The following is a 23,931-nucleotide window of genomic DNA, read 5'->3' on the forward strand; positions in this document are numbered from 1 at the left end:
TCAGTGTTAACTTGTAGGTTAAATGAAAATTATGTGTACAAAGTGTTCTGCAAGATATTTAGTTAACTGATTAATTTTTTGCCTTAACACTTCATCTGTCACTCTCCCAGAAGCATAGTCTGAAATACAAACAGCCCAATAATCAGATCAAATAAATTGCTGGTAGCTCTTGGACCTCTTGGTTCTGAACTCTGGCTAAATTCAGGTTTTCTTTCTTCACTGTTTTGTTTAGCAAGCCCAATTGCTTGCTAAATTGACACAGTTCCTTGCTAAAAGAACTTTCTGCTCTGCTAATTTTGTTCAGCTGCATAAAATTTGCTGTCAAATGATGGAGTATTTTAAAAATAAAACTTGTGAGTTAAAGTTTGTCTGACATTCTGAAAGTCAGTATGTACTTGGTTACACCTTGAATCAAGTACATACTAATATATTGATCTCCACATTTTTCTGTCCCTTGAGAGATGGTTTTTCAGAACAGAAATGGTCAAGAGTCATTCTTGTGTGTATTATGAGAGTCTACTTGGTAGACTCTCATACTTGGTAGAAAACTATTTCATAAACATCATTCATGACTAATGACAATAATTTTATGGTCAGGTTCCCACCTCACAGCAACAACTTCTGGAGCCCAAACACTAGAAATCTACTTTAAGAGTAAGAGACCAAAGTGAGAAAATATTGACTTTTAATTTTTGTCATGAGATCTCAATTGCTTGATAGTAATAGATTTTCTTGCAATTTGGATAGAGTCCCCAATCAAGAAAAGTGTAGGCCTAATTTGTTTTGGACAGATATGATCTCTTCACAAATTTTCTTTATTTTTTATTGCTTCTGTGAGAGTTTTGTCTTCTGACACCTAAGTGTCAGAAGTGGACAAAATATCTTTTAAAATAAAGGATTAGGAAATAATCTTTGTTTCTATTACATCATTTGCAAACTGTAGAAATATAAAATGATCTTACTTTATGGTGACCTTGCTTCCCTTCCCACCTGTCTCTAGATGCTTATGGGAGTTGCAGAATCAAGAAGAGTCTCTTTTGGCTCTGCTAAAATTGGTAGAATTCTCACCATCTTCAAGAGATATTTGGGCAGTATTGTAGGTGTATAAAATAAGTGCTATGTAGGCTGCCTTATGGCATCTCTGGCAAACCTAAACCACTTCTCATCCCCTTTAGTGTGGAGTTCCTTTAGTGCTGTACCCCTAAGGATTTGTGCCAGTCCAGTTGTCCAGCCTGCAAACACGGAGCTGGTCCTTGGCTGCTGGTTGATAGATCCTGAATGGAGCTGTCAGGGTGGCTTGGGGCCAGGCCTGGGCTATTCACTGTGCCTGCCTACCCTGCTGCTCAGGACAGACTGAGGACTGACAGACTTAGGGACGGAGCTGGCATCATCCCACCCTTGGAGCTTGCAGCTAATGCTAGGGTTGGCTGCTCTGCAGCACTAGGCCGCTGCTAAAAGCAGGGTTCAGGCGTGTCTAGGGAGGCTGCTGCACTTCCTCAGAGACCTTGCAATCTTCAAGGTGGCTCTTTTTTAGCTGCTCAGGAACTTTAATAAGGAGATGCTACGAGACAAATTGCAATTTGTGGTGTTTGTTCTGCCACGGGGGTAAAAAACCCCCATTGATTTGTGGAAATGTGCATACTTGGTTTTCTTTGATGTGTAAATCTCTGTTGAGCCATGGACTCTTCACAAGAATTGATTGTGGGGAAGACCCACTGGGAAAGACTTTTGGCTTCTGTTGTGTGATCCTGAGCAAAGTAAAACTCTTGATTGTTTAGAAGGAAACTAATCTATCCAACCTAAAAAGTTTGTCTAGAAATAGAATTAGATATACTGTGTTCCTTATTTCAACATCTCTTTTTGTATAAATAATGTAACTTTGGTACTAGTGCTAGCTAGAAAAATGCAAGCAATTAATTAAAGCAAAATTTCTAGCAGTGGTTTGGTTAGAGATTGTTATAGATACTAGGTCAGTATGGCACCAAAACTCTTCCATCTCCTGTTGGTGTAACAGCTCAAATTCTCCAACATCTGCAGTTTTGGAGAGAACATTCAGGTTTGGGAAGACCAGGATTTAAGTGTCAGCATCTCTAGAACAGTCTGCCATGGGTTGTTCCCATAGGGACAGCTCTGTATGGAAGCTCCTGGAGAACCAAAATCATGTTTTATTGATTTTCCAAGAATTTTCTGTGAGCTTCTGTCTGGGCTGGAGCTGCTTGTATGTGCCTCAGTGTGATAGGTGAGGAGGCTGTGCTTGAGAATATCAGTTGTCCCAGGTAAAGAGCAGGCTTGGCCAGCACAGGGAAACAGAAGGAGAAAAAGACAGAAGTTTATAATGACAGGAAGGAAATACCTGCAGATTTGCTGCTGTGTATGGTCACTGGAAGGAACACATTGTAGGGGGTGAAAAATCTGTTCAGGTGTTTTCTCAGCCCTAATCTGAGAGAGGAGGGAGGGAACACCTCGTCCTCTGCTCTGTGTTTCCTCAAGAGCGTCTGTGAGAGTGAGTGATGCTTTCAGTGACGCCAGTTAACACTTAATTGCAGGGCTTGGACAGGTTTGTTTTTCTGTTTTTTTTTTTTTTTTTTTTTTTAATGATCTCTGGAAACTAGAGTAGGGTCACAGTCACACTTTGAATGGGCAGCCAAACTGAGTTGCTGAGAGAAAGTTTCTGGTCAGGTGATTTTGGATAGTGTTATAGCTGATAAAATTTGATCCAAGAGGTTTTTATTTTAATAGTTCATTCCTCCCTGAGTGCACTACTGTGCTACTGTTGTTGTGGCACCATGTAATAGAAGCGTTATTTTTCTAGGTCTCCTTGAATGCTTGTTTTCATGGTCTGTGGCTATTTGCATAGGTGTAATAGGAAGTTGACCAAACTTTTTAATTGCTGGCTTGTTGTTTTTGTTTTAATGTTGTTAATCTTGCTGGTTTTGTCTTTATCTGCAAGGCAGGATCAAACTTGTCTCTGACTTGGCAGGGCAGAGTATGACATTTCAGTGTTCAAACAGTTTGCTGCTTGATTTGTGCAGTTCTTACACTTCTGTTCTGCTCTCTCAGTTGATGTAATTACTCTTTCAGTTGATGTAATTGCTGCTTTGCTTACCTTGTGGCTGAGCTAGTCATGAGAGCAAACCAAGCTGTCTATCTTGCTATTTTACACTGATTTTTCCCTGGTGACAAAGGTAGCTGCTGGCATTGTTGAAGTCAATGCAATGGGAAACCAAATAGATTATCATCCCACATATTTGTAACCATCATGCTCTATCACTTCCCTATCAGTAACAGATTGGCAATAAGGGGTTGGAGAGTAGGTGCTTTCTTGAATTTTCTGTTTTAACCTTGTCTCCTGGCTCCTAGCAGCTCTCTGTCCCTGGCAGGGAAGGTGACAGGTGGCTTTTGGCTCCCCTTTATGGTCTGAGATGCCCTACCTGCTTGCTCTAAAAAAAAATACAGATTATTTTAAGTTGGGGGATGAAGTAAAAGTGGCAGCTGTATTGCTAATGGCCAGCTACATTCAAATAAGAGTTCAGTCACTCTGCATGTTTTTTAGGCTATGCACTGAAGTATTTAGGGTGACATGAGAAATCTGGAGGTGGCTTTTATCACACACTTGCTGAATTCCACATAGGCAATTTGAAGTATATTTTATTTACTTATTATTGATTATTTTAAATCAACGTTTCTGAAATTTTCTGAATAGTTTTGCATGTAAAGGTTTCAAATTTAGACCTAAATTTATGCAGGCAACTCAAGAAAACCTGCTTGCATTTTTATGGGATACAAGCACAAATATACCAATGTGATACCTGTTAAATGCAATAATGAGGAACTTTTCTATGTTTCACATTTCAGTTATTGTCATGTAGATAATTATTGGGATTAATCATTATCCTGTGCATATCTGCAGTTACTCTGATAATGGATACAATTTGCTTTTCAGCTTTTGAGCTGATGTAAATGCTGAATATAGAAGTTAGATTTTTGCTTGTGGCTCTTTTTCTGCTGGTGTTAAAGGATCAGATGTCTTCAGGAACACCAAGGTTTCAGTAACTCTTTTTCCTCTATGATGTAAAGCAAACATTTTTGTCTGGAGGGTGTGATAAAGCTCCAGCTGTGAAGGATAGTTTTTACCTGTATGTAAAAGCAAGCTTTTACCCATAGGTAGCAGAGTGGTAAGATGCATAGTAGCTGTCTTTGTTGAAGAAGTTGGGGGTGGGATGGGAGGCTGTGACATAGTTAAGTGTCCTTCATTGCCCCAGTATGTTTATTTTAACATTTCCGTTTCAGTTTGTACTTTCCTAATCTTCATTTTCTTTCTTTTTATTTTTTTTTTCTCTTTTTTAACCACCCACTGTGGTTTTCTTCACCTTGCAGTATCCCATTTTACAGATTTTGTTCTTATTCCTAGTAATTCCTGACTTCTCCAGAGACTTGGTCTTTGGACTTGTTCATCAGCAGAGTTCTGCTTTCACAAGAGATTTATGGCTGAGGGAAGCTGCTCACTTCAGAGCTTAGTTGGCATAACTGACCACTAGGCAGGGAGGGAACATCTGTGACTGGTGGAAATCATAAATAGCACTTAGAGAGGACTCTGAGTTCCTAATTGTTAAACCCATGCTTGGAGTGAATTGAAAGAAGAAGAGGGGGGTGGAGCCCTACAGAGAACCTTGAAGTCTTTTCTTGGTAGGGGTGAGACTTAGTGTTCTCTTAGCCTCTGTAGGGAGGCAGAGATGGATGCAGTGAGCCCATGAATGTAAGTCCCTCAAGCCCAGAGGTGAAAGGAGGGTGATGAAACATCACACTTGCTTCAAGAGCCAGAAGGACTTCATGCCTGAGAAGAGACTCTTCTATTGCAACGTTCTCTCACACCAATCATGGCATGCACAGTTTCCTACATTTACACTTGGTTGGAGACCTCAGAAGTCCTTCTGAGGAAACAAGAGTTTTGAGGAAGGCAGTTGTGATGTGGCCATACTGAAGTGAATGACCTCTGAAAAGGCATTTTGCCAGTTTGAAGGCTCAGGGTATAAAGCAGGGTTTCTTCCACATACAACAACTAATTTAGCTTTTTCTGAAATTTGAGCAGGGCTGTTTTAGTGGGTTTGGATAGCACATATTGCAGCCATCTTGCCCCAGTGCTCCAGAGTTGCATATAGTCTTATTGACAAGAACAGTATTTGCTTGTTTGCTGCTGGTTTTAGATTGCATGAAATTTTCTAATAATGCAGAATAATACAGGAACTGATTTATAGCAGGATGTGTGGCTGTAAGGAAGCTCCAGAAATGCACCCAACACCCCAGGAGTATAAACAGCCTGAAAAAAGCAGTGTGTATATGAATGTTGTGCTCTATTTCAATTTTCAGAATATTCTGGAGTGACATTTAGACTGGATTCCAAAGTTTGATGGAATGAGCCTTTCTGTTGCCCCTCTAAGTAGCTCAGTCTAAATTAAGAAATGAAAAGGCCCTTTAAATTCTTTTTTTGCATGGCCCTGGTGCTGTCATTCTGCTGTTGGTGTCCAGGACATGGGATGTCCAGGATGGGAACAGACAATGCCATGTAGCAGCAGAGCTTTGTGCAGGTGGGCTGGGGCTGACAGGGCTGCTTGCACACAGCCTGCGTGGAGCCAGGCTGGATTTCTGTGCTCTTGTGGCATTTAAACACTTCCTAGCCTAGGAAGGAGTATATATAGAGACCTCAGGGGTTATAAAAAGCATCAAGGCAAAACTGCCTCCCAAAATACCCCAGAAGATGGAGAGTGCTGGCTGCCTCTGGTCCCACCCTCCCTCATCTCTGGGTCTCTCAGAAGCTGCAGCAGTGTATTCTGCCATGACAAAAGCATTCAGAAGCACCAGTTCTGCTGGCTCACAAACCCTTGGAGTGTGCCCAGCCACAGCAGCTGGCAGTGCTGTCAGTCACAGCTCCTGAGGTGCCACTGCCAGAGGCCCCCTCTCTGGGCAGGACCCACCTGGCTCTAGGAGAGCCTGCTCATCCATCAGTGTCTCCTTTGGAGAGCTCTCCTAGCCAGCCCTCACGTGCCCAGGGGGCTCCTTGAGGAAGAGGAATGCAAGAATTTGGGTACCTTTAAAATATTGTGAGTTTCTAAGGGAAACACTTAACTTGAGATCTGTTCCAGATGCTTCTGTAACTCTATAGTTGTTGTCATGGTGTACAAAGGAAAATAATCTCAGAGCATCCCTCATGAATTAACTGCTGGCTTAGAGCCTCAACAAAATAACTTTGTTTTCAGAACTGTTTTCAAATATTTACTCGTACCCCTGTACACAGCATACTTCACATTTGACTTCAGTCATGTTGGGGATGGAGAGTCAAATGTTTTTGGTTATCTGTGACAATCTCTCCCTCTTCCTTTTTTGTTTTTCCTTGCATGTGAGTGTATCTGTAATAGTCTATGTTTATTTGTAAGCACAGAAAAGTTTGGAACTCGGCTAGATTATTAGACCAAAGATAATTAAGAAAAAAAGCAGGAAAAAAAAAAGTTCCTGAATATATGTTGGGGATATGTGTAAATGCTTCAGCAGACTAAACTAATGGTAACTTTTTTGCCAGATCCCATTTCTCTCATTTTCCTGGAACTGGATTTTTCTGTCTAGAAATTATATTATGCCATTGATATTTTTAGGACATAAAATACTGAGATTTTTTTAAAACTAATTCACATTGTCACATGAAGTAGAATGTTCAATAGCTTCATTTTTCCTTTCATTAGAATTTTGGGACTTTTTGCACACTGAAAATAATGAGTTATACTTAAAAAGGAGAAACTACTGTGTTTCCTTTCTTAAATGCAGTCTGAAAAGTGAGGACAGGTATAGGCCCTGTCAGAAAGGAGACAAATCCCATTTAATGCACTGTGTATACATAGACCAGAATTTTCATTATGCCTTTCCTGCCCTGGCCGCCTGGTACTCTCTTTAAGATCTGGGATTTCAGATTGCAAGTAAGAACAGCTGTTGTTCTTTCATTGGAAGTGTCTCATTGTGTTTAATGGTTGTCTTTTTTTCTTCTTTTTTTTTCTTTCCTTTAAGCAATTTAGAGCCCACTAGAAAATGCCCATCTGCTCTGCTAGGAGCCTTTGTTGTGATTTTCGATACAGCATCAGCAAGGTTGATGTTTAAAGCCCTAAAGAAACACTAGTAAAATTGCAGATATTGTGCCACTGTTAACAGCAGATCATTTCCCATTCAATCTCTTTTCATCAGCACCATTATGCAAAAAACTCTGTTTTATTCAGCTCTGGGTTCAGCATGGTTAATGTAGTTTGGGTTATTAAGGGTAAACTTTTTCATGTTAGGAATCAGGAAATACAGTCTTAATATTTACAGTCTAGCACACTGAATAATCTTGTACTTATGTTTTGAATAGATAAGAGAGCTGGGACTTGGGTTTACAAACAAAGGTCTGAACTACAAAGACAGTTTAATTGTGGTCATTTCAGTAAATTAGTTTAAATCTGCATTTTTCTTCCGTAGAGTTTCCATTTTACATAACGCAGAAATGATTTTTAGTAGCTAAAACTTGTGGGGTTCAAGCTGCAACTGGTCTTAATTACTCCAAGATGATTTTTTGTGAGGATGTAGTGAGGATGAGAACAAATATGTGCAGTTGACATCCTCCTTGAGCATCAGCATTCCAACCAAGGACATAGATGCAGTAAATTGTTACTGGAAATAGCCCACATGGGCTGAATTGGAGCCTCATGTTTGAGCAGTCTGAAGGAGGCTTTTTATTTCTTGCTTTGTCCATTCATAGAAATATAATTGTGGATGTGTGTCCACAAATCTCATTCACAAACTTGAGCAAATGGCATTTAATAGACTATATAGACATGTTAGCTCAATGTTGTACCTGAGCTAACAAGCTCTCAGAAGCTCAGATAAGGTCCAGTGTCTACTTTGCCCAGGGGTTCATGGCAGGGATTTTATTTGGAAAAGAGAGCTAGGAGGCAGAAATTAAGTTGTGTAAGACTTCTTAACTTCTTAACAAACTACTTGGATTGTTAAGAGAACTTAAGAGTTACTTACAAAATCAAAAAGGATTCAGTAACACCTCTGAGCAGAGTAGCAGCATAACTATGTAATTACATAGTGTTGACATTGCCTTTCAGATGTTTTCCAGATAAGTGAATTACTTTTATTTGCAGTTCTGTCACTGTTGTGTCTGATAAACTTGTGGGCAGCTGCATTCTAGCCTTTGTTACAGAGCCTGGATTTCAAATCAGGTGATTGGCAGCTTAGTTTAGCTTACAAACAGGTCTGAGGATGTGGGAATACTCCTACTGCCCCTCTGCATCCAGCTCTGGGCTCCCAGCACAGGAGGGACAGGGACCTGATGGGAGGACTCCAGGTGATCAGAGGGATGGAGCACCTCTGCAGTGAGGAAAGGCTGAGAGATTTGGGATTGTTCAGCCTGGAGAAGAGAAGGCTTTGGGGTGACAGAATTACTGCCCTTCTGAAGGGAGCCCACAACCAAGGGGGGACAGAGGGACTTTGGACAAGAGCATGAGGTGACTGGCTTCAGGCTGAGAGTAGGTTTGGGTTGGATAGCAGGGAGAAATTCTTTACTGAGAGGATGGTGAGAGACTGGAACTGTTGACCAGAGAAGTTGTGGCCGCCCCATCCCTGGAAATGTTCAGGACCAGGCTGGATGGAGTATGGAGCAACCTGGTCTAGCAAAGGTGCCCTGCCCATAGCAGAGAGGTTGGAACAAGATGAGCTTTAAGATCCTTTCCAATCCAGTCCTATGATTCTCTGATTGTATTTCTCCAGTACCATGAGATGAATTTGGTGGAATGCTTGGCATATTTTCTGCTGGCAAACTGTTGCAGTCCACTGGAGTGTGTTGCACTAATACATGGCTGACATCTATTTACCTGTCTCACAGACAGAGCTATGAAGTCACACAAAATGTATCTTTTGAGATGTTGTAGCTCTGAGGTATGTGCTGCACACTGGAGTTCAATTGTGCTGGATTATTTCTTTGTGAGGTGAGACCTTTTAAAGCATGTCCCTTTCTGTGCAGTGAGTATGTGAAGCTGTGCACCTCACTTTGCTGTTTTTTTTGTCCCCGAGTACTGGAACACGTTTCTTTACTTTAGAATAAAGGAATAAATTTATTTTTCTCTCTTGAGTTAGCAAAGTAGAACAAATTTGTTTGGAAAGCACTGATAGTTCTGCAGTAAAATTTTTTGCAGTGAGAGAAGACCCTGCATGAGCACATGGTATCAATAAACCCTGCATGGTTCCAAAACTGGACTTGCTATATCTCTGCTGTCACTGCATCAGGAGAAAATTACTTATTTCTGCCTTCTGACTTGAGGCTGCTTCCTAGGGCTGCAGGAAAAAAAGCAGGATTTTCTATTTGCTAAGCAGGAGATTTTTTTGAGATGTATTTTTGAGGCAGAGACATGGAACACTATTTGCTGAACACTTTTTCATGTGAAATCATAAGAGCAGCACTCTGCCCTTCAGTGCCCCAGGAAAACCCCACAACCAGCACAGCCCTGTTGTGGTTTCATTTGTGAGATGAAGAAGTCACTGGAGTTTTTGAACAGAGCAAATCAGTGCTCTGCCACTGTCTGGGAATAGCACACACTGTAAGTCCCAAAGATACATCCTATTTATAAATTAAAAAGAAGGGCCAAAACAATTCATTGTATATTCCTGTCTGTATAGGACTAAAGTTGTGATGATCATTGTTCCTCTAATAGGATTATAGAGTTTTGTTTTCTAAGTATCCAACTTAACCTGTGGTCTGGGCTTGTTATTTCTGAAATAGCTGTGAATAATTTTAAGGATCCCTTTTTAACCACTATCTTTGTTTTAAACATGAGGAATAATTGGTTTGCATTGTTTCATTTTGATGGAAAATGTCTTCTTTGTAGCCAGCTAAGGCAAGATGAACTCCAGTTTTTTGGGGCATGTTATTCTCATGGTGTAGCAGCATAACCAAGGCATTTCTTGCTCTACAGAAAAAGATTTCATTTATGTGAAATTTGATCAAAGCTGAACTGAACATGTGTGTTTGGCAAGTGAACTTCCCTGAGTTTCACACACATTCTGTATTAGGTACAGAAACGAATTCATTTTTCTGTAAAAATATTGAGTGTCTCTATATTTCAATGCAGAAAGGGAATGACTGTTTTCTCCTGCTCCTTTTTTCCTCCCTGTCCCAGCAGCCCTTCGTTTCCACACATATGCAAAAGCTCAGAGGTGCAATTCAAATCTGCTTCTGCATAGATGAAACAGTGAACTGGGATTTTAAATAATTTTGTGCCCTCTGGTTAAACTCTGACAGAAGCCAGGCATGGCAAATCAGTTTGCTCCTGTCTTCCCTTTCTGTTCAGCTGTCTGACCCCTTGCTGCTCCATTTGAACCAGAAAAGTGGAATAAATCCCAATTTTTACAAGCCCAGCCTCAGGGACTGGGAAGCTTCAGAAGGTCTGTGGAGAAAAATGAGGAGCTTCTTGCCATCAGCATTTCTACTGTGCTGTGAAGCTGCTTCTCCCCTGGGGTCTGCAGGCTCCTCTAGTGCATTTGGGATGGCAGTTCAAGGAAAAACCTGCAGCTTCTGATGCAGAATTTGGCTACCAGGAAACTTCAGCCTACAGTTTTGCAGTAAGAACACAGAGTGTAAGGACTTGGCTGGTTTAGGTAGTCATTAAATCAAGCATGCAATTGCTGATTCATCCTAGCAAATAAACATCTCATTAAATCTGATTTTTGATGAAACAATAGAAAACACTTCCTGTACTTCCCTTCAAGGATATCATAGCCCAATAGAATTATTTATTTTGTGAACAGAAGCTCCTTTTCCCTCAAGAAACTTGAAATCTTTGCAGTGCAGGTGGCAGCAGACTGACTTTGGGGTAGGTGTGTGGGAGGCCTGTGTCCTCCTGTTTGACCGTGCAGGAGCTGTGTCTGCCTGGGGTAACACAGCTGGTGTTTGGGCTCAGAGAGTGTTTGGGTGACAGACTCATCTGGTTGGTGCTGTGGCACTGGGCCCTGCTGGTTCCTGCTGGGCTGAGCCCACAGAGTGTCCCTGTGGGGGAGGAGATGATGGTTGTGTGCCATCCAGCTGGCTGATGTAATGTCAAGGAAATGGGACTAGTCAAAAGGGAATGCAAGCCAAGCTGGAAAGCAAGGAGATACTTGCTTCCCTGCCCCACCTCAATTTATGTGTATCTTCACTTCAATGGCATGAACCTGCTCCAAACAGGAGTTTGCTGTTTCAGTTCCCTTCTTTAGGCCAAGCCAGGAGCCCTGTTTATGGTGGGTACAGTGGCACTGGCACACGTCAGCTCAGCTTGGTGGGCCCTGCACCACCCAGCTCAACCTGGTGCTCCATGGAAAACCTGTCAGGGGCACAGGGGATGGGCCTGTGGGCTTGGTTATCTGCAGCACCAGGGTCCTGCCTGCTGCTCCCTGCATTCCTTGGAGGACCCAGCCTTGGGGTCATGCCCAGGCCACTCTCCTCAATCTCTGCTGGGTGTATTGCACTGCCAGCACTGAGCTCTGGGATGGGATGTGGCCATGCTTGTCAAGCTTGCTAAAACTCACGGGGAGACTTTATTTTGTAGTCTGGATTGGCAAGTGGCATGGTCATCCTCAGCTGCAGAGATCCTGTTTTGCACTGGTTGAAGGAAAATAAGGCAACAGCTGGGTCACAGGCTCCTGGTAAAAGGCACTTCTTGTTTTCCATCATGTTAATGTGAGCTCAAACAAGATGTCTTAGATATTGTTGAAATTGGTGGAAAATCAATGGCTGCAGTTTTGGCTTTTCTGTACAGTGCTGGGGAGAGATCACTGTTGGTTTAGATTTTTTTTTTTTAATTTTTACTTAAAAGGAAATTATCAAAACTGGAAATTATCAAAACTGATAAAACCTCCTTTGGAGTGGAAATATGTGCCATCCTGTGAGAGGGAAAAGGACCAGGTTTTGGTGAGCTGGGAGGCTGTGTAGGCACAGTATTTTGGAAGAAGCATTGTCTGAACCTCTCTGTAGGGAGGTTTTGGAGTCGAAGTTTTTTGAACACACCTTAGATCTGCCTCAGTCTGACAAAGACAAGATTTTCAGCAAGAGCTTTTTTCTTTTTGTCCAGACCTCAGCTTATTGGTCTGAGACAAGTCTTCTGCTAAACCTGCAGTGTGTATATGAGCATCAGAGGTTATATTATATTCCCAGTCTACCAGAAAATAAATCTCTCTGGCTTAATATTAGCCTCTACTGAAATGTCCTACCCATGAAAATTGAGAGGCTTTGTCCTGTTCCCCCTCCCTTTTTCTCTGTCCCTTCCCTTCTGTAAATGATGGCTGCTTCTAACAAATCCAATGGGCTGATTGGGACAGCTTTGGGCTTTATTCTGCATCTAATCATGTCCCAGTGGCTCATGTGAATGACAAAGTGGGCAGGCCTGTGCAGGATGTACCCTTCTGCTGAGTGTGTTATCACACAGTGTTGCTGATAAAACAGGTTTCTGTGCTCACCAGGAAAATAAAAATGGAGGATGTGAATAGGAGCAAAGGCTTTCCATCTGTCTTAGCACACCTCTTTATCCTGGTGTTTAAATTTGTTTTATTTTTTTTTTCCCCTGATTGGCATGTTTGAAAGAGCAGCTGCTTGCCTGTGAAGGTCCATCCTAGCTGATGCTCCATCAATTCAGCTGTTACTTTATTCACTCCAGTGGCAGGCTAATCAACCTTTTCTTTTCAAGTGTGTCAAAGCTCTGAACATGAGACAGTTTGTAATTATGGAAAATGGGAGTACACTTTTTATCCTTAGGGCAATTAAATGATTCTGCACCATGAGCTAATACTATAAATAATCTCTTACAGTTGTTTTTCCTGAATGGTGAATTTTCCACTGAGCTTCAATGGGTGGGGGAATATATATAGCAAATAGTGATGATTTACAATGTAAAGCCTCAAAGCACTTTATAAAATCTGCTTCAACTCTTCCTAGCTCAGGTTGTTAGGCTTTTCATACTGAAACAAAATGCAGTTCTGATGCTTTCCCACTGCATGTCATGAGAGAATGAAATAATTTCTTTGCTGTTACCCTGCTATTGAGCACTTCTATGCATTCAGAAAGAGAAGGAAGGAAATTAAATTATGCTCTGAAGTAAACTTGCAGTCATTAAATTACATTTTATGTAAAACTTATATTAAAAGTGCGTGCACAATTTATGTATTACCTCTATTCTTTCTAGTATAGCATGTATATAGTTTTTGATAAGCACTGGCCTTTAGCATCCTGCCAGTGTGTTTAGACATGTTTGGGCAGAAATGAGCCCTGGTACCAGGACTCTGCTTCATAAGGAATTAGAACAGTCAATAAAAGAGATTTTCCTAATTTCCTTTGAAAGTAGCAAACAAGTTGTCAGCCAATAGCCAAGATTAAGCAATAGATGTTCTGAAATGGGGACCCGGGGTCTCTGAATCAAAGCAGCAGCTGGTGAATAAGTGAATTGACTCTATTAGTGCACGAGAAGAGCAATTGGAGAGAATTTAAAATAGTGTTAACGAGTTACTTCTGATTGAGAATGCTAAGGAAAATGAAAGGAAGCATGAAAATGATACCACAAATAAGTATCAGTGTCTGGCAAATACTGATCCTGGTGAGTTTGGCTTGAAGGAAAAAGGTGGTAGAAAAGCTGCTCCTGTGAAGTGAATTTCTGACTTATAACAACAAGATTTTTATGGCTTTTGTAATTGTGGGTGCAATCTGGGGTGTTCAAATGCTGCACTGGGTGAGCTGGTGGGAGCCTGGCTCCTGTCTCTTCCTGACCCCAGAGACACAGAGATGTTTAACACAGATTAACACAGAGATGCTGTTGGGATGCTGAAAATTGCCCAAGCCCTTTGGAAGCCTCCCTTGGAGGGCTGTGCTGTTTCCCTTTGTTAAGTTTTTAGGTTAGGACTTGGTGACAGATCTGGCCATCTGGAGCTTGTGGTTGAAGAGGCTGTGCTAGAAAGAAGCAGAGGCTTCTTACTGAGCCAGGTGTGGGCGGCCTTTTGATTTCAAATTGCTTCTAAACTTAAGTCTCAGCTAAAAGAGAGCTCCAGTAAAAATTTCTGTGTTTGTTGTGGTAAGAGGATGTCATCTTCCTCCAGGAAAACCTAAAAATCAAAGGAGAGCTTATTATAAGGTATGGTAACTGACAGTGCTGACGCACTCATCAGCTAATTGGAAACACATGGTTTATAACTGCTTTTTAAACTATTCTGAAATTCTACTTGGGCTCTGTAATTGGGAGGTGGCTCAAAGAGAGGTATGTGGTTTAAATCCATGGTTGCCAATGTGGCTTCACAGAGCCATGTCTCTTCATGTTGCTTAAAGGAAAAGGCTAGGATTCTTTATGATCTCTAAACCATTAATATGTGTTAAACTTAAGTGACTTTAAATGAAATTATTTTTTAAACAAATAGGCAATAGCATGGAATTATATTTTTTTATCAGTAGAGTTTGAACTAAAAGACTCAAAGTTTGTTTTTGTTTGGGTTTTCTGTTACTGTAAAGATTATTATGGATGTTGATAATAGGTAGGAAGGACTGTGAGGTGTAATGTTGTGTCATGAAAGTCAACATGACATCTGAATAGATGTGTCTTTTTCTTTGTTCAGACTGACAGAAATGTGATATTGCTCTTTTGCAGTGCCAGAAAGACAAGTCTTAGCTGTTTAAAAAGACTCTTGGTTATTCCTCCTCCAATTGGATTGTTGGAGCAATGGTTGAAACATCAGTGATAGATTTTAAAACACTTCTACTGGGTCACTTTTGATAACTACTTATGCAAAGCTTCTTTTGAAATGAGTTGACTTATTTTTTCTTTTGTCTGTAGTAGATAATATTTGATACTCTGGTAGGGTATTATGAGGCTTTGTAGGTTGTGCAGATTCAAGAAAATGGCGGGAAAACTCTGACTAGACTGGATTAAACCAGAACTGGATGAAATCCCCCTCTCTCCTCCTATTTCAGAAACCTCACTGCAGTATTAGGCTCTCAGTTTTTCTGTGGAGGAAGGAGAAAAAGCCTGATTTGGTGTCTTTAACTATGCAGTGCAGGCAGAGCTAATAAATACATCAAGCAGTAAAATGCATTTTGACAGGGGCTGTTGAGAAACTTAAATTCAGTGTATTAGAAAAGATGAATGGGTACTAAGCTGATTAACTCGTAACTCAGTCTATCAACAGAGAATACTTCCTCTGTGCTTGATGCTTATTTCATTTTCCAGTGTGAAACTACCGCCAAGAAAATAGTTTCCAAAGTGAAAAACTATTTGATGGCCAAGACTGTTTGAAGGACAAGAGGCACAGAATGAGCTGTCCAGTCTGTAAATTTAAAAAGAGTCTCAGAGTCTTATCTTCTTGCTGAAAGACAGTTCCCCTCAGTTAAACCTGTGGAAATTGCAGCATTATTGTTAAAGTTTGTCTCATGTGGCCCATGAATGCTAAGGGAAGTTTATTTCTTTCATCTTTATCCTGTTGCTTTTAATTTTATTTTTTTTTTTTCAAAAAGGAAGGTAATCTGTGCTGGAGTAAGCTTTTTTGAGTGCTGTTGTATTTTTCAAATTGCAAGTATATCTGCAGCAACATTCAGCAAATATTATTAATATCCTAAATACGTCCTGTAACAGAGTCTGGTAAAGTGTTGCTGCTACTGTAGTTTGGATTCCAAACAGTAAAATGGGTGCCAGAAATTGTGTCATGGTCTCTCAGCAGCAGCAGCAGAATATTTTATATTTTTCTTGCTAGCTCTCCAGCATGTTGGCCACATCACAATGTGACTTTGTTGTAATGCTAAAAACATTACAGCCTGCTACTCTCTTGTAAACACATTTTCACCTCCAGCTGAACTACTGAGTCCAAATGCTTCAGTCAGCACAGCAGCATTAAGGTTTGAGCACAGATTTCAGCCCTGCTCGGGGTTGGATGGGATGTGCATCATAAGGAGTCAATGACCTTTGATCACGGGTGTTAAGTAGATGGTCCAGCCATCTGTGCAGAGAGGAGAATTGTCATTTAGTGCCTTGGACAAAACAGGCTGGGAAAAGCAGGCAAGAGAGGTGGAGCCCTGGGTGGGTTGTGGTGGAGCTGGGCAGGCAGATGTGCTGCAGGAGAGAAGATGGGAGGGACACCAAGAGGGGGGAAAGGATGGCCTGAGCATCCTTGGCAGGCCCTGGAGAGGCAGGGGAGGGTGTTGGTGCTCAGGAGCAAAGGAGCTGTGAGCTCTTTCAGTTCCCCATTTTCCAAATCTTTCAGAATGCCCTCACTTGGTTGCCTGGGTCTCTTGCAGAGGGTGGCTGGGCTGGTAACAAGATGTGACCATAAAGCCAAACTGGCAAACAAAACCAAAACCCAAATAAGCAAATGTGAGGTGAGTCTAATACAGGTGAGGGATGAGGAAGTACAAAAAACCACCTTGCACATGCACCTGATGATAAATTGGAGATAACTTGTCATGCTCTTCATAAACTTTTTGGGAAGGGAAGCCTGAAGCTAAGGGACAGTGGTAGCAATAAGTATTTTATATTTATATAATATATAATTTATATGTAACATTTATATAATTATTTATATTTCTATAACATATAATTTACATGTAATATTTATGTAATTATTTATATAAATAGTATATCTAAATTATATCTTCATATATAATAGTTATATAATTATTATAATATATAATAATTATAATGGAAATTATATTTTAAATAATTTATATATTATTATATTTTATGTATTTGTATTTATATATTTCTATATAATCAATATATATTTATATATAAAATATATACAAATAATATATAATTATGTATGTTTATAGTATATTTATACTTATAAATAAGATTTTTTTAATGACTGATTTTAGTAGATGTAGGTTTAATATTTGATGCTTTCAAACTGCAGCAGTAAGAACCTCTAGACAAGGCCCTGAGTGGCTCTCACTGCCTGCATTGTGTTGTTCCTGCTTCCCATCACTGGTGTCATGACAAAGAGCTTGCTCTTCTATAGAGGAGCCTGTGAAAAAAGCACCATATAGCTGTGCTGTCCAAAACAAACACTTGATCTGTTTGCTGTTATCAGCTGAATGTGAAACTCCTAAACTGTTGTAGAATAATGAATCAGGTTTCTAAAAAGTGCATTGAACCTGCAGTGATTCTGCATCTTATGTTGACCTGAGAGTTCATTTCTGTTTTTCATACATGGTTTGTTTGCTGTAAATAATAAACAATATCCACTTTTGGAGATATATAAACACTAAATATTTTACTAGATGCAGTAATCTAACCAAGGTCTTGGTCTGTTGAACAGCTGTTTATTTCATGTAAAAACATGCTGTGTTTGGATATCATATTTTTTCTTTAATTGGGTTATGCATTTGTGCCTTTTTATTTGGAGTTTGCTTTTATATCCTATTTCAGATACTATTTGTTTATGTTTTTCTAAGGGGAAAATGCTTAGTTTCCAGAATACTTCATTCCATTAATTGGAAAATGCAGTTGAAAGAAAAAAACTTTGTTCTGTCTCAAAATTACTACTAAAGAAAACTAAATATAAGTAAACCATCTGCACTTCTACAAAGTATATGTTGCTGCATGGCAGCAGAGCACATCTGGATTCAAATTGCAGCCCAGGAGTTTCAGGGTCATGATATTCTGAGCCTCCAGGAAAAGACATTTTTGGTACAGGAAATCTGTTGGCTCTTGTTATATTCTTTAGGCTCCCTACATGGCATCACACTTCCTGGGATAAGAACACAGATAGTGGGAAATAATTCTGCATATTCATGCACAAGTCCAGCTATACCCGAAGGCTTAAAATGCTCAGTGTTTTATAAGGTTGTGAGATTTCTTCTTACTGAGTAGAAATTGTAGCTTATGGTGTAATTATTGCTCAGGGTTCCCCTCTTTATCTTAGAGACATCTTCAGACAAACCATGCCCTGATGTTGTGTTGACATTTTTTCAGTGGAGAATAAGACATTTTGTTCAATGAAGAAAGATAGCTACACTTCCCTAAAACTCTGTTATTTTGTTTTGACTTTGCTGTCTTTAGGAAAACTTCAAGATTATCTTTGCTTGTTCCTGAAGGAGGTCTAAGTAAGCTTCTGAGATAAAGTATCCATTTTGCTTCTGTGGGTCTTTATGTTCTGAAAAGGGAATGCTTCACCACTAATGGAACATTAGCACTTGGAGAGTTTTGGGTTTTTGTTGGGTTTTTTCCTTCCTGGCTGTGCAAAGGACAGATTGTAACTATTATCAATATTTGATGGTTTGGTTGTTTTGGGGTTTTTCCTAATTCTCAATTGACTCTTTCTTTCTTTGCAGCTTTGCTCTGTCTGATGAAGCTTACAGGTCTTTAAGGGACCAGGACAAAGACCAATGCATCCTTATCACAGGAGAGAGTGGAGCTGGGAAAACAGGTAAGGAGCATTTAGGATCTGATGAAAAACCATTCAGGGCTGTTCAGAGCCTTGCAGAGGGAAGCTGGAGTCGGTGAGAGTTGAGAGATGTCAGCAATTCTCTGTGTCTGGCCATTGCAGAAAGTGAGTGCTGCCACACTTGTGGCTGCAGCTGTGAACTCACATAAAATAGTGTTTTTTTTCAAATTGCCACCACATTGAAGTCCCATGTCATGTTAGTTCAGTGTCCTCATCAGTATCCAGAGCTGTACCAAAGTCATGCTGACTTGTCACAGAGTATTGCAAGGGCCAGAAAATGTTTAGGCTGTCCTGGTGAGAAACCTGAAGACATGGAAAACTGAATGCTCTGAGTTTTCCAGACTTGGTACTTCCACTTGTCTCTCAATGAACACATGCCTTTGAAAACTGGATTATGCTATTTATCTAAGGAAAAGAAATAACTGTAGCTGATTACTTTGGAAATTTTATCAGCCCTTCGCACACTGTGCTCAGCTGCAGTGCTAAGATTGGCTTGTGTGCCAGAACACTGAGTTTCTTAGGCAAAGCTGAAATTTCCTTGAAAATGACTGCTGGTTTTTAAACTGGAAGGTTAGAAACCAAGAGAGGATTGCATAACTGCAGTACATTTTAGGTAGACCTTAAAAAAGAAAGAAGCCGGTTATTTTCGAAGACAGCAATTTAAAACAGAGGTGACTTGCAGAAGAGACAGCGGGTAGGAAGGCATACATCTGTTTCCAAGTAATTTGAGAGATTTTTCCTTTGCATCTGAAAATATGTGGGGCTTTGTGTGCTTATTCTGAGCAAGACTCAAAGTAGGTAACAAGAAGTTGCTTTCCAAGACTTTGGAAACATATAAAAGTATATAAAGTGTAGGCATCATCTTTAGTGCTCTTAGATTAGTGGCACCCAATTAAGAAGTCTTGAAGTCTTGTAATGTAATCTTTATTTACAGTTCAATGACAGGAAAACCTGTTCAGTAGAAGTGTAGTTTAAAAACCCAAGTTCTTATTAATATGACTCTTTGAGGTTTTGTCTAGAAGCTCAGACTTTAGCCAAGAGTCCTGGACTGGTGGTGTTTAATGTCTTGGTTTCCTCACAAATTGTGAATTATCAAGCATGTCACATATAACTGAGGCATACATATTAGTGATTTATTCATTTGAAAGGTGAATCAGAGGTTGAGTTGTTGAACTTCTCTATATGTAAATAGTACATTTAGATTTGTATAGAGATTTAGAGGGTTCTGTAATTTTTTAGCCGTATGGGAAATAATATAAATTATTCCTTTTTTGTAAAGATTAGTACAAAACGGGATGGAGAGGGTAGGAAGTTACTGGAGTTAAGGAAACAAACTTCTTACCACAGATACACTATGTAACTGTGTTTTAAATTTTTGGTAGCCAGAATATTTGACATTTTTGCCCTGGAAGAACTGAAACTGAGCTGTCATCAGTTGAATCTTGTTATTTGCTTCCAATTTTGTCCTTGTTTCTCTGCATGTTTTTAATGTTAACTGATAGTTACATTGGGCAAGAAAACATGATGCATCACCAGAATAAGGAGTTTATTTATATGTTTTGAAATGTTAGGGTGATAACTCCCCTCCTGATGTCTTTCTTGGGGCAAACAGAGTTCCTACTAAGAGAAAGGGCCTTTATTTTCTTTTGCTGATATTCAAAGCCTGTATTGAAGTCATTGTGGGTAAACTATTATAATAGCTTTTTTTGCTGTTTCAGTGCAAATGTTTCTGTTTCTCTCAGTGATTGAGTGCCTGTGCTTAAAGATGTTGACTGTTTTAGGAAATATTTCAAATTAAATAATTGAGTAATTCCAAGCTCTGAAGGGAACAGAGTAAAAAATGAGAGCTGGGATTGAGGCACAAATAAAGGAGATGGGAGCCTTCTGAGCACACCTAAAGTTTTTGCTCCCTGATTGCTTCCTGTGTGGCAGGTTTGCTCATTTTCCTCTACACATGGAATAGTAATATAATGCTAACAAACAAATTTGGTTAAGTAGGAAAAATCAAAATCCAAGGGATAACGTCTCATCTGTCCGTTCTTTCCTGAAATGAGACACTTAAATTTATAACAGATCTCTGAAGATCTGTTACAAATGTAATGGTTGGGTTTTTTTTGCGTTTGTTTTTTTTTTTATGACCACAGTCTGGAATTGATAGGGTTTCCAGCTGCTAGTAATTACACTATATATCAGCCTGTATTGCCTGAAATTTCACTATCTTGCATCGTAGTAACCATCACAGACTCTCTCTATAAACCAAATCATTTTCCAGCTGCTTTTTCCTGACCAGCGATCACAGAAGGGTTGGATGGATTATCTAATCTTTGTTTCTGTCATGGGTGATTGACACCCATATGAACTCAGCTTTGAAAATCCAAAAATAGTTCCAAACTTCCTTAAAAGCAGCTCCAAACTAGTTTTATTGTTTAAATGAATGCTTCACTTTTTCTGTTGGTTTTACTTTCAAAGATGCTGCAGCACCTTAGGTGATGTTGCAGTTACTCAGTTGCTTGTAGATCAGAGCTGTAATTACATGTGTATAAGTGTTGTATTTTGCACTTGTTGTTATCTGCTGATATAAACTGTATTTTGTGTCTTGAAACTGCCTGGGCCTGTTTATTTTCAGGCTAGATTAAAACATTTCCAATGTGTCAGCAGGGGATAATGTTCTTCCCTTGAAGAATGCCTCTTACTGAGGCTAAATGAAAAAGGAGCAGGTAATGTGCTGTATCCAGTGGTGGCTTTTTTTAAAGCTTGGGTAGAGGCTCTAGGTATTTAAATCAAGGGAATTGCTGATGTAATGGCATGGGTCTCAGAGCAGGGTGTGCTCCTTCTGCATTTCCAGATGGCACAACAGTGCAGGAGAAAACTGAAATGAATGTGCTCACAGTTCCTGTCTGGCGCTGAGAAAACGTGATGGAGGTTTAGTCTGTAAAATCACATCACAGCCTTTTTGCCAATGCTTATCACTGTTTTATTTGGCTCTCCCCCACAGAGGCAAGCAAACTTGTCATGTCATATGTAGCTGCTGTGTGTGGAAAAGGGGCAGAGGTTAATCAAGTAAAAGAACAACTTTTGCAGTCAAATCCAGTCCTTGAAGGTAAGAATCTCACTGAGTATGTGCCAGCGTGTTACCTGTGTGTGCACTGGTGTTCCAGCTGAGCTGGTTTGGAAAACTGTGTCTGATGATGTTTTATTGTTGTTTGGTGTCCAAAACCATAGGAGATGCTTTATGTGAATACATCTGTAGGACTTTCTTCAGTTGTGTGTAGGCTTTCTTGAGAAGAAAATCGTTTCCCTCATGTAGGAAGAGCTCAGGAAGTTAGGTCATGCTTCCCAACCTCCTCCTGCTGCTCTCAGAGGAGCTTACCCTTTCTCAACCCTGCCTTGATGATGCTTGCCTGTATCAAAAGACTTGACTCCAGTTCAGTCCCTCTGATTCATTTCCTTCCAAATCATATTATTATAGTCTCTAGTAAACAAACAAGCTCTGTAAGGCATTATTTCTCTTTTAGGGGGAAGAAAAAAAAAGGGTGAAGGAATGGATCTTAGAAAAAAACTAAGCCAATCCATATGCATGCCCTGAGACTCATTGTTCCTAGGTCTGGTGATTGTTGGCCTGCTCTTCCTGACAGCTGCCATTCCTGCTCTCCCATGAAAGGCTTTTATTTTTTTAATTAGTGATTTTAATTTAAAGATGTTGGCTGCCAGAAACAGAATTTTTTTTTTTTTTTTAATCCTGGAGATAGGTTATATGATCCTCAAAGCTTGCAGTTTTGTCCCATTGTCTAATAATTGCCTTCAGAAGTTCCTTGGTTGGCACTGACTTATTTAGATCTATTGTGTTGATTCCTGGCTCAGTCTTACCCAGAATTTTCAAAGCTGTTGTGGTGCTGGGACAAAGTCAGTTGTCAAAAGACAATTTTACATTATGGCCACATCATATGTGCTGTTTGTAAAGACTGTTGAGTGTCAACATTGTTTATTGCCTTGCTTATAGGTGATGAATTGGAACCTATAGGGGGCAAGGACTCTGCAAGTGAAAACAGAGGGAAAAACAGAAAAAAAATAAAATGAAAGGGAATGTAAGAAATTGGGTAGAGAGCAGTGGGGAAGTGGATAGTTAAAACATGGTCTTTGCACACAAACCAGAAATTGTAAGCAAAGACTTGTAAAGAAAGGATGAAATGTTGACATTTAAGAATAATAGAAGTGCTGGATAAGCCTTTCTTTGATGATCAGCTGTGTTCCCCTTAAAGCTGAATGGGGGGATTGCAGCCCTCCATTGTTTTGGGCTCACAGAGAAGAGCTGTGTTGTTTCATCGCTGTTCTGGAAGCAGATTTCAGATCCAGACAGAAATGGCATGGTGGGTACTGAGGCTTTTCTTGCCAAAGCTAGACTGTTCCCCAGGGACTGCCAAATGAGTTTGATTTCTTGTTGGTTTGTCAAGCTTTGTTTTAATGCAAAAGGAATCAGCTGAGCTTACTGAAGATTGCCTTATCATTTTATGATGATAAATGATGATTGCCTTATCATTTCAAGGTACTATTTGTTCTACTTGATGGGCTGGTAATGCCTGTTGAGCTTTTTTGGAAGGTTGGACACAGGGTTATTCTGTAAGGAATAAAAACTGAGCAAGCCTGGCTGCTTATATATGTTTTAGAAAGAAATTAGGCATTTGTGGTGAGATTTATTTTTCTTTGGTTATGTAGCTCTGTTTCAGTCAAACTGCAGTGCAAGAAAATGACATAAATGTTACATATGCATAATTTATCTTATGGGATTATTTTTATTAAACTACAGTTGCTACTGTAAATTAACTTTTAGAAACAATGAACTTTAGGGAAAACCAAGGAATGTGCCTCATGCTTTATAATGGAACATTTGTGCTTGGCTCCATGCAGTTATAAATGACTTTACTGTTCAGCACAGAGTTTAAGAAAATGCAGCTCAGAGATTTGGTTGTTGAAAAGATGATTTATTGCAGGGCATAAAGATTCAAAAACAATTCTTTCACTTATCCTGGCCTTTAGGATCAACAAACTTTTCATTTTGGCTCTAGTTCTTTGGTCAAGAATAAGTCTACTCATGTAAGTGTGTGGAAGCCTTAAGGCATGTATTTATTTCTGTCCAAAAAAACGTTGACTTGACTTGATCTTTGAGTATATATATGCTATGTAAATAAATACTGGGATAAATAAAGTCTCTTGTTGGAAGTAGGAGTGCTGTACCTAATGATGGAGGGGACACTCCTGTTTGACTCCATGTGCTTGGACAATGTGGGAGTTTGAGAGCTTGAATTGTGGTCCTGCCCGAGTTCTTGTCCTGCCCTTGCTCTGAGATGGTGGCTGTCCTTCTGAATGTCACCCTGGGCAGTCCTTTCTCAGAGAATTTTCATTGTTGTTAAACTGGAGCTAAAGAAATTTAAACCAAGCTATTCAGAAAGCTAGTTTAGATCAAGCTGA

General features: G+C 39.9%; 1 protein-coding gene across 4 annotated transcripts in view; it reads left to right on the forward strand.

Annotated features, from left to right (window-relative positions):
• MYO1B (myosin IB) overlaps positions 1–23,931 on the forward strand; it is a 108,898-nt gene that overhangs the window by 29,973 nt on the left and 54,994 nt on the right. For all 4 annotated transcript variants that reach the window (XM_071434527.1, XM_071434526.1, XM_071434528.1 and 1 more), the window contains 2 exons: positions 18,353–18,447; positions 21,461–21,565. In XM_071434527.1, the coding sequence (XP_071290628.1) occupies positions 18,353–18,447; positions 21,461–21,565 (200 nt within the window). The remainder of the gene's footprint in view (positions 1–18,352; positions 18,448–21,460; positions 21,566–23,931) is intronic.

Source organism: Agelaius tricolor, unplaced genomic scaffold (genome assembly GCF_023055355.1).
Source record: "Agelaius tricolor isolate 1412-34295 unplaced genomic scaffold, bAgeTri1.0.p SCAF_10, whole genome shotgun sequence".
NCBI classification, from domain to species: Eukaryota; Metazoa; Chordata; class Aves; order Passeriformes; family Icteridae; genus Agelaius; species Agelaius tricolor.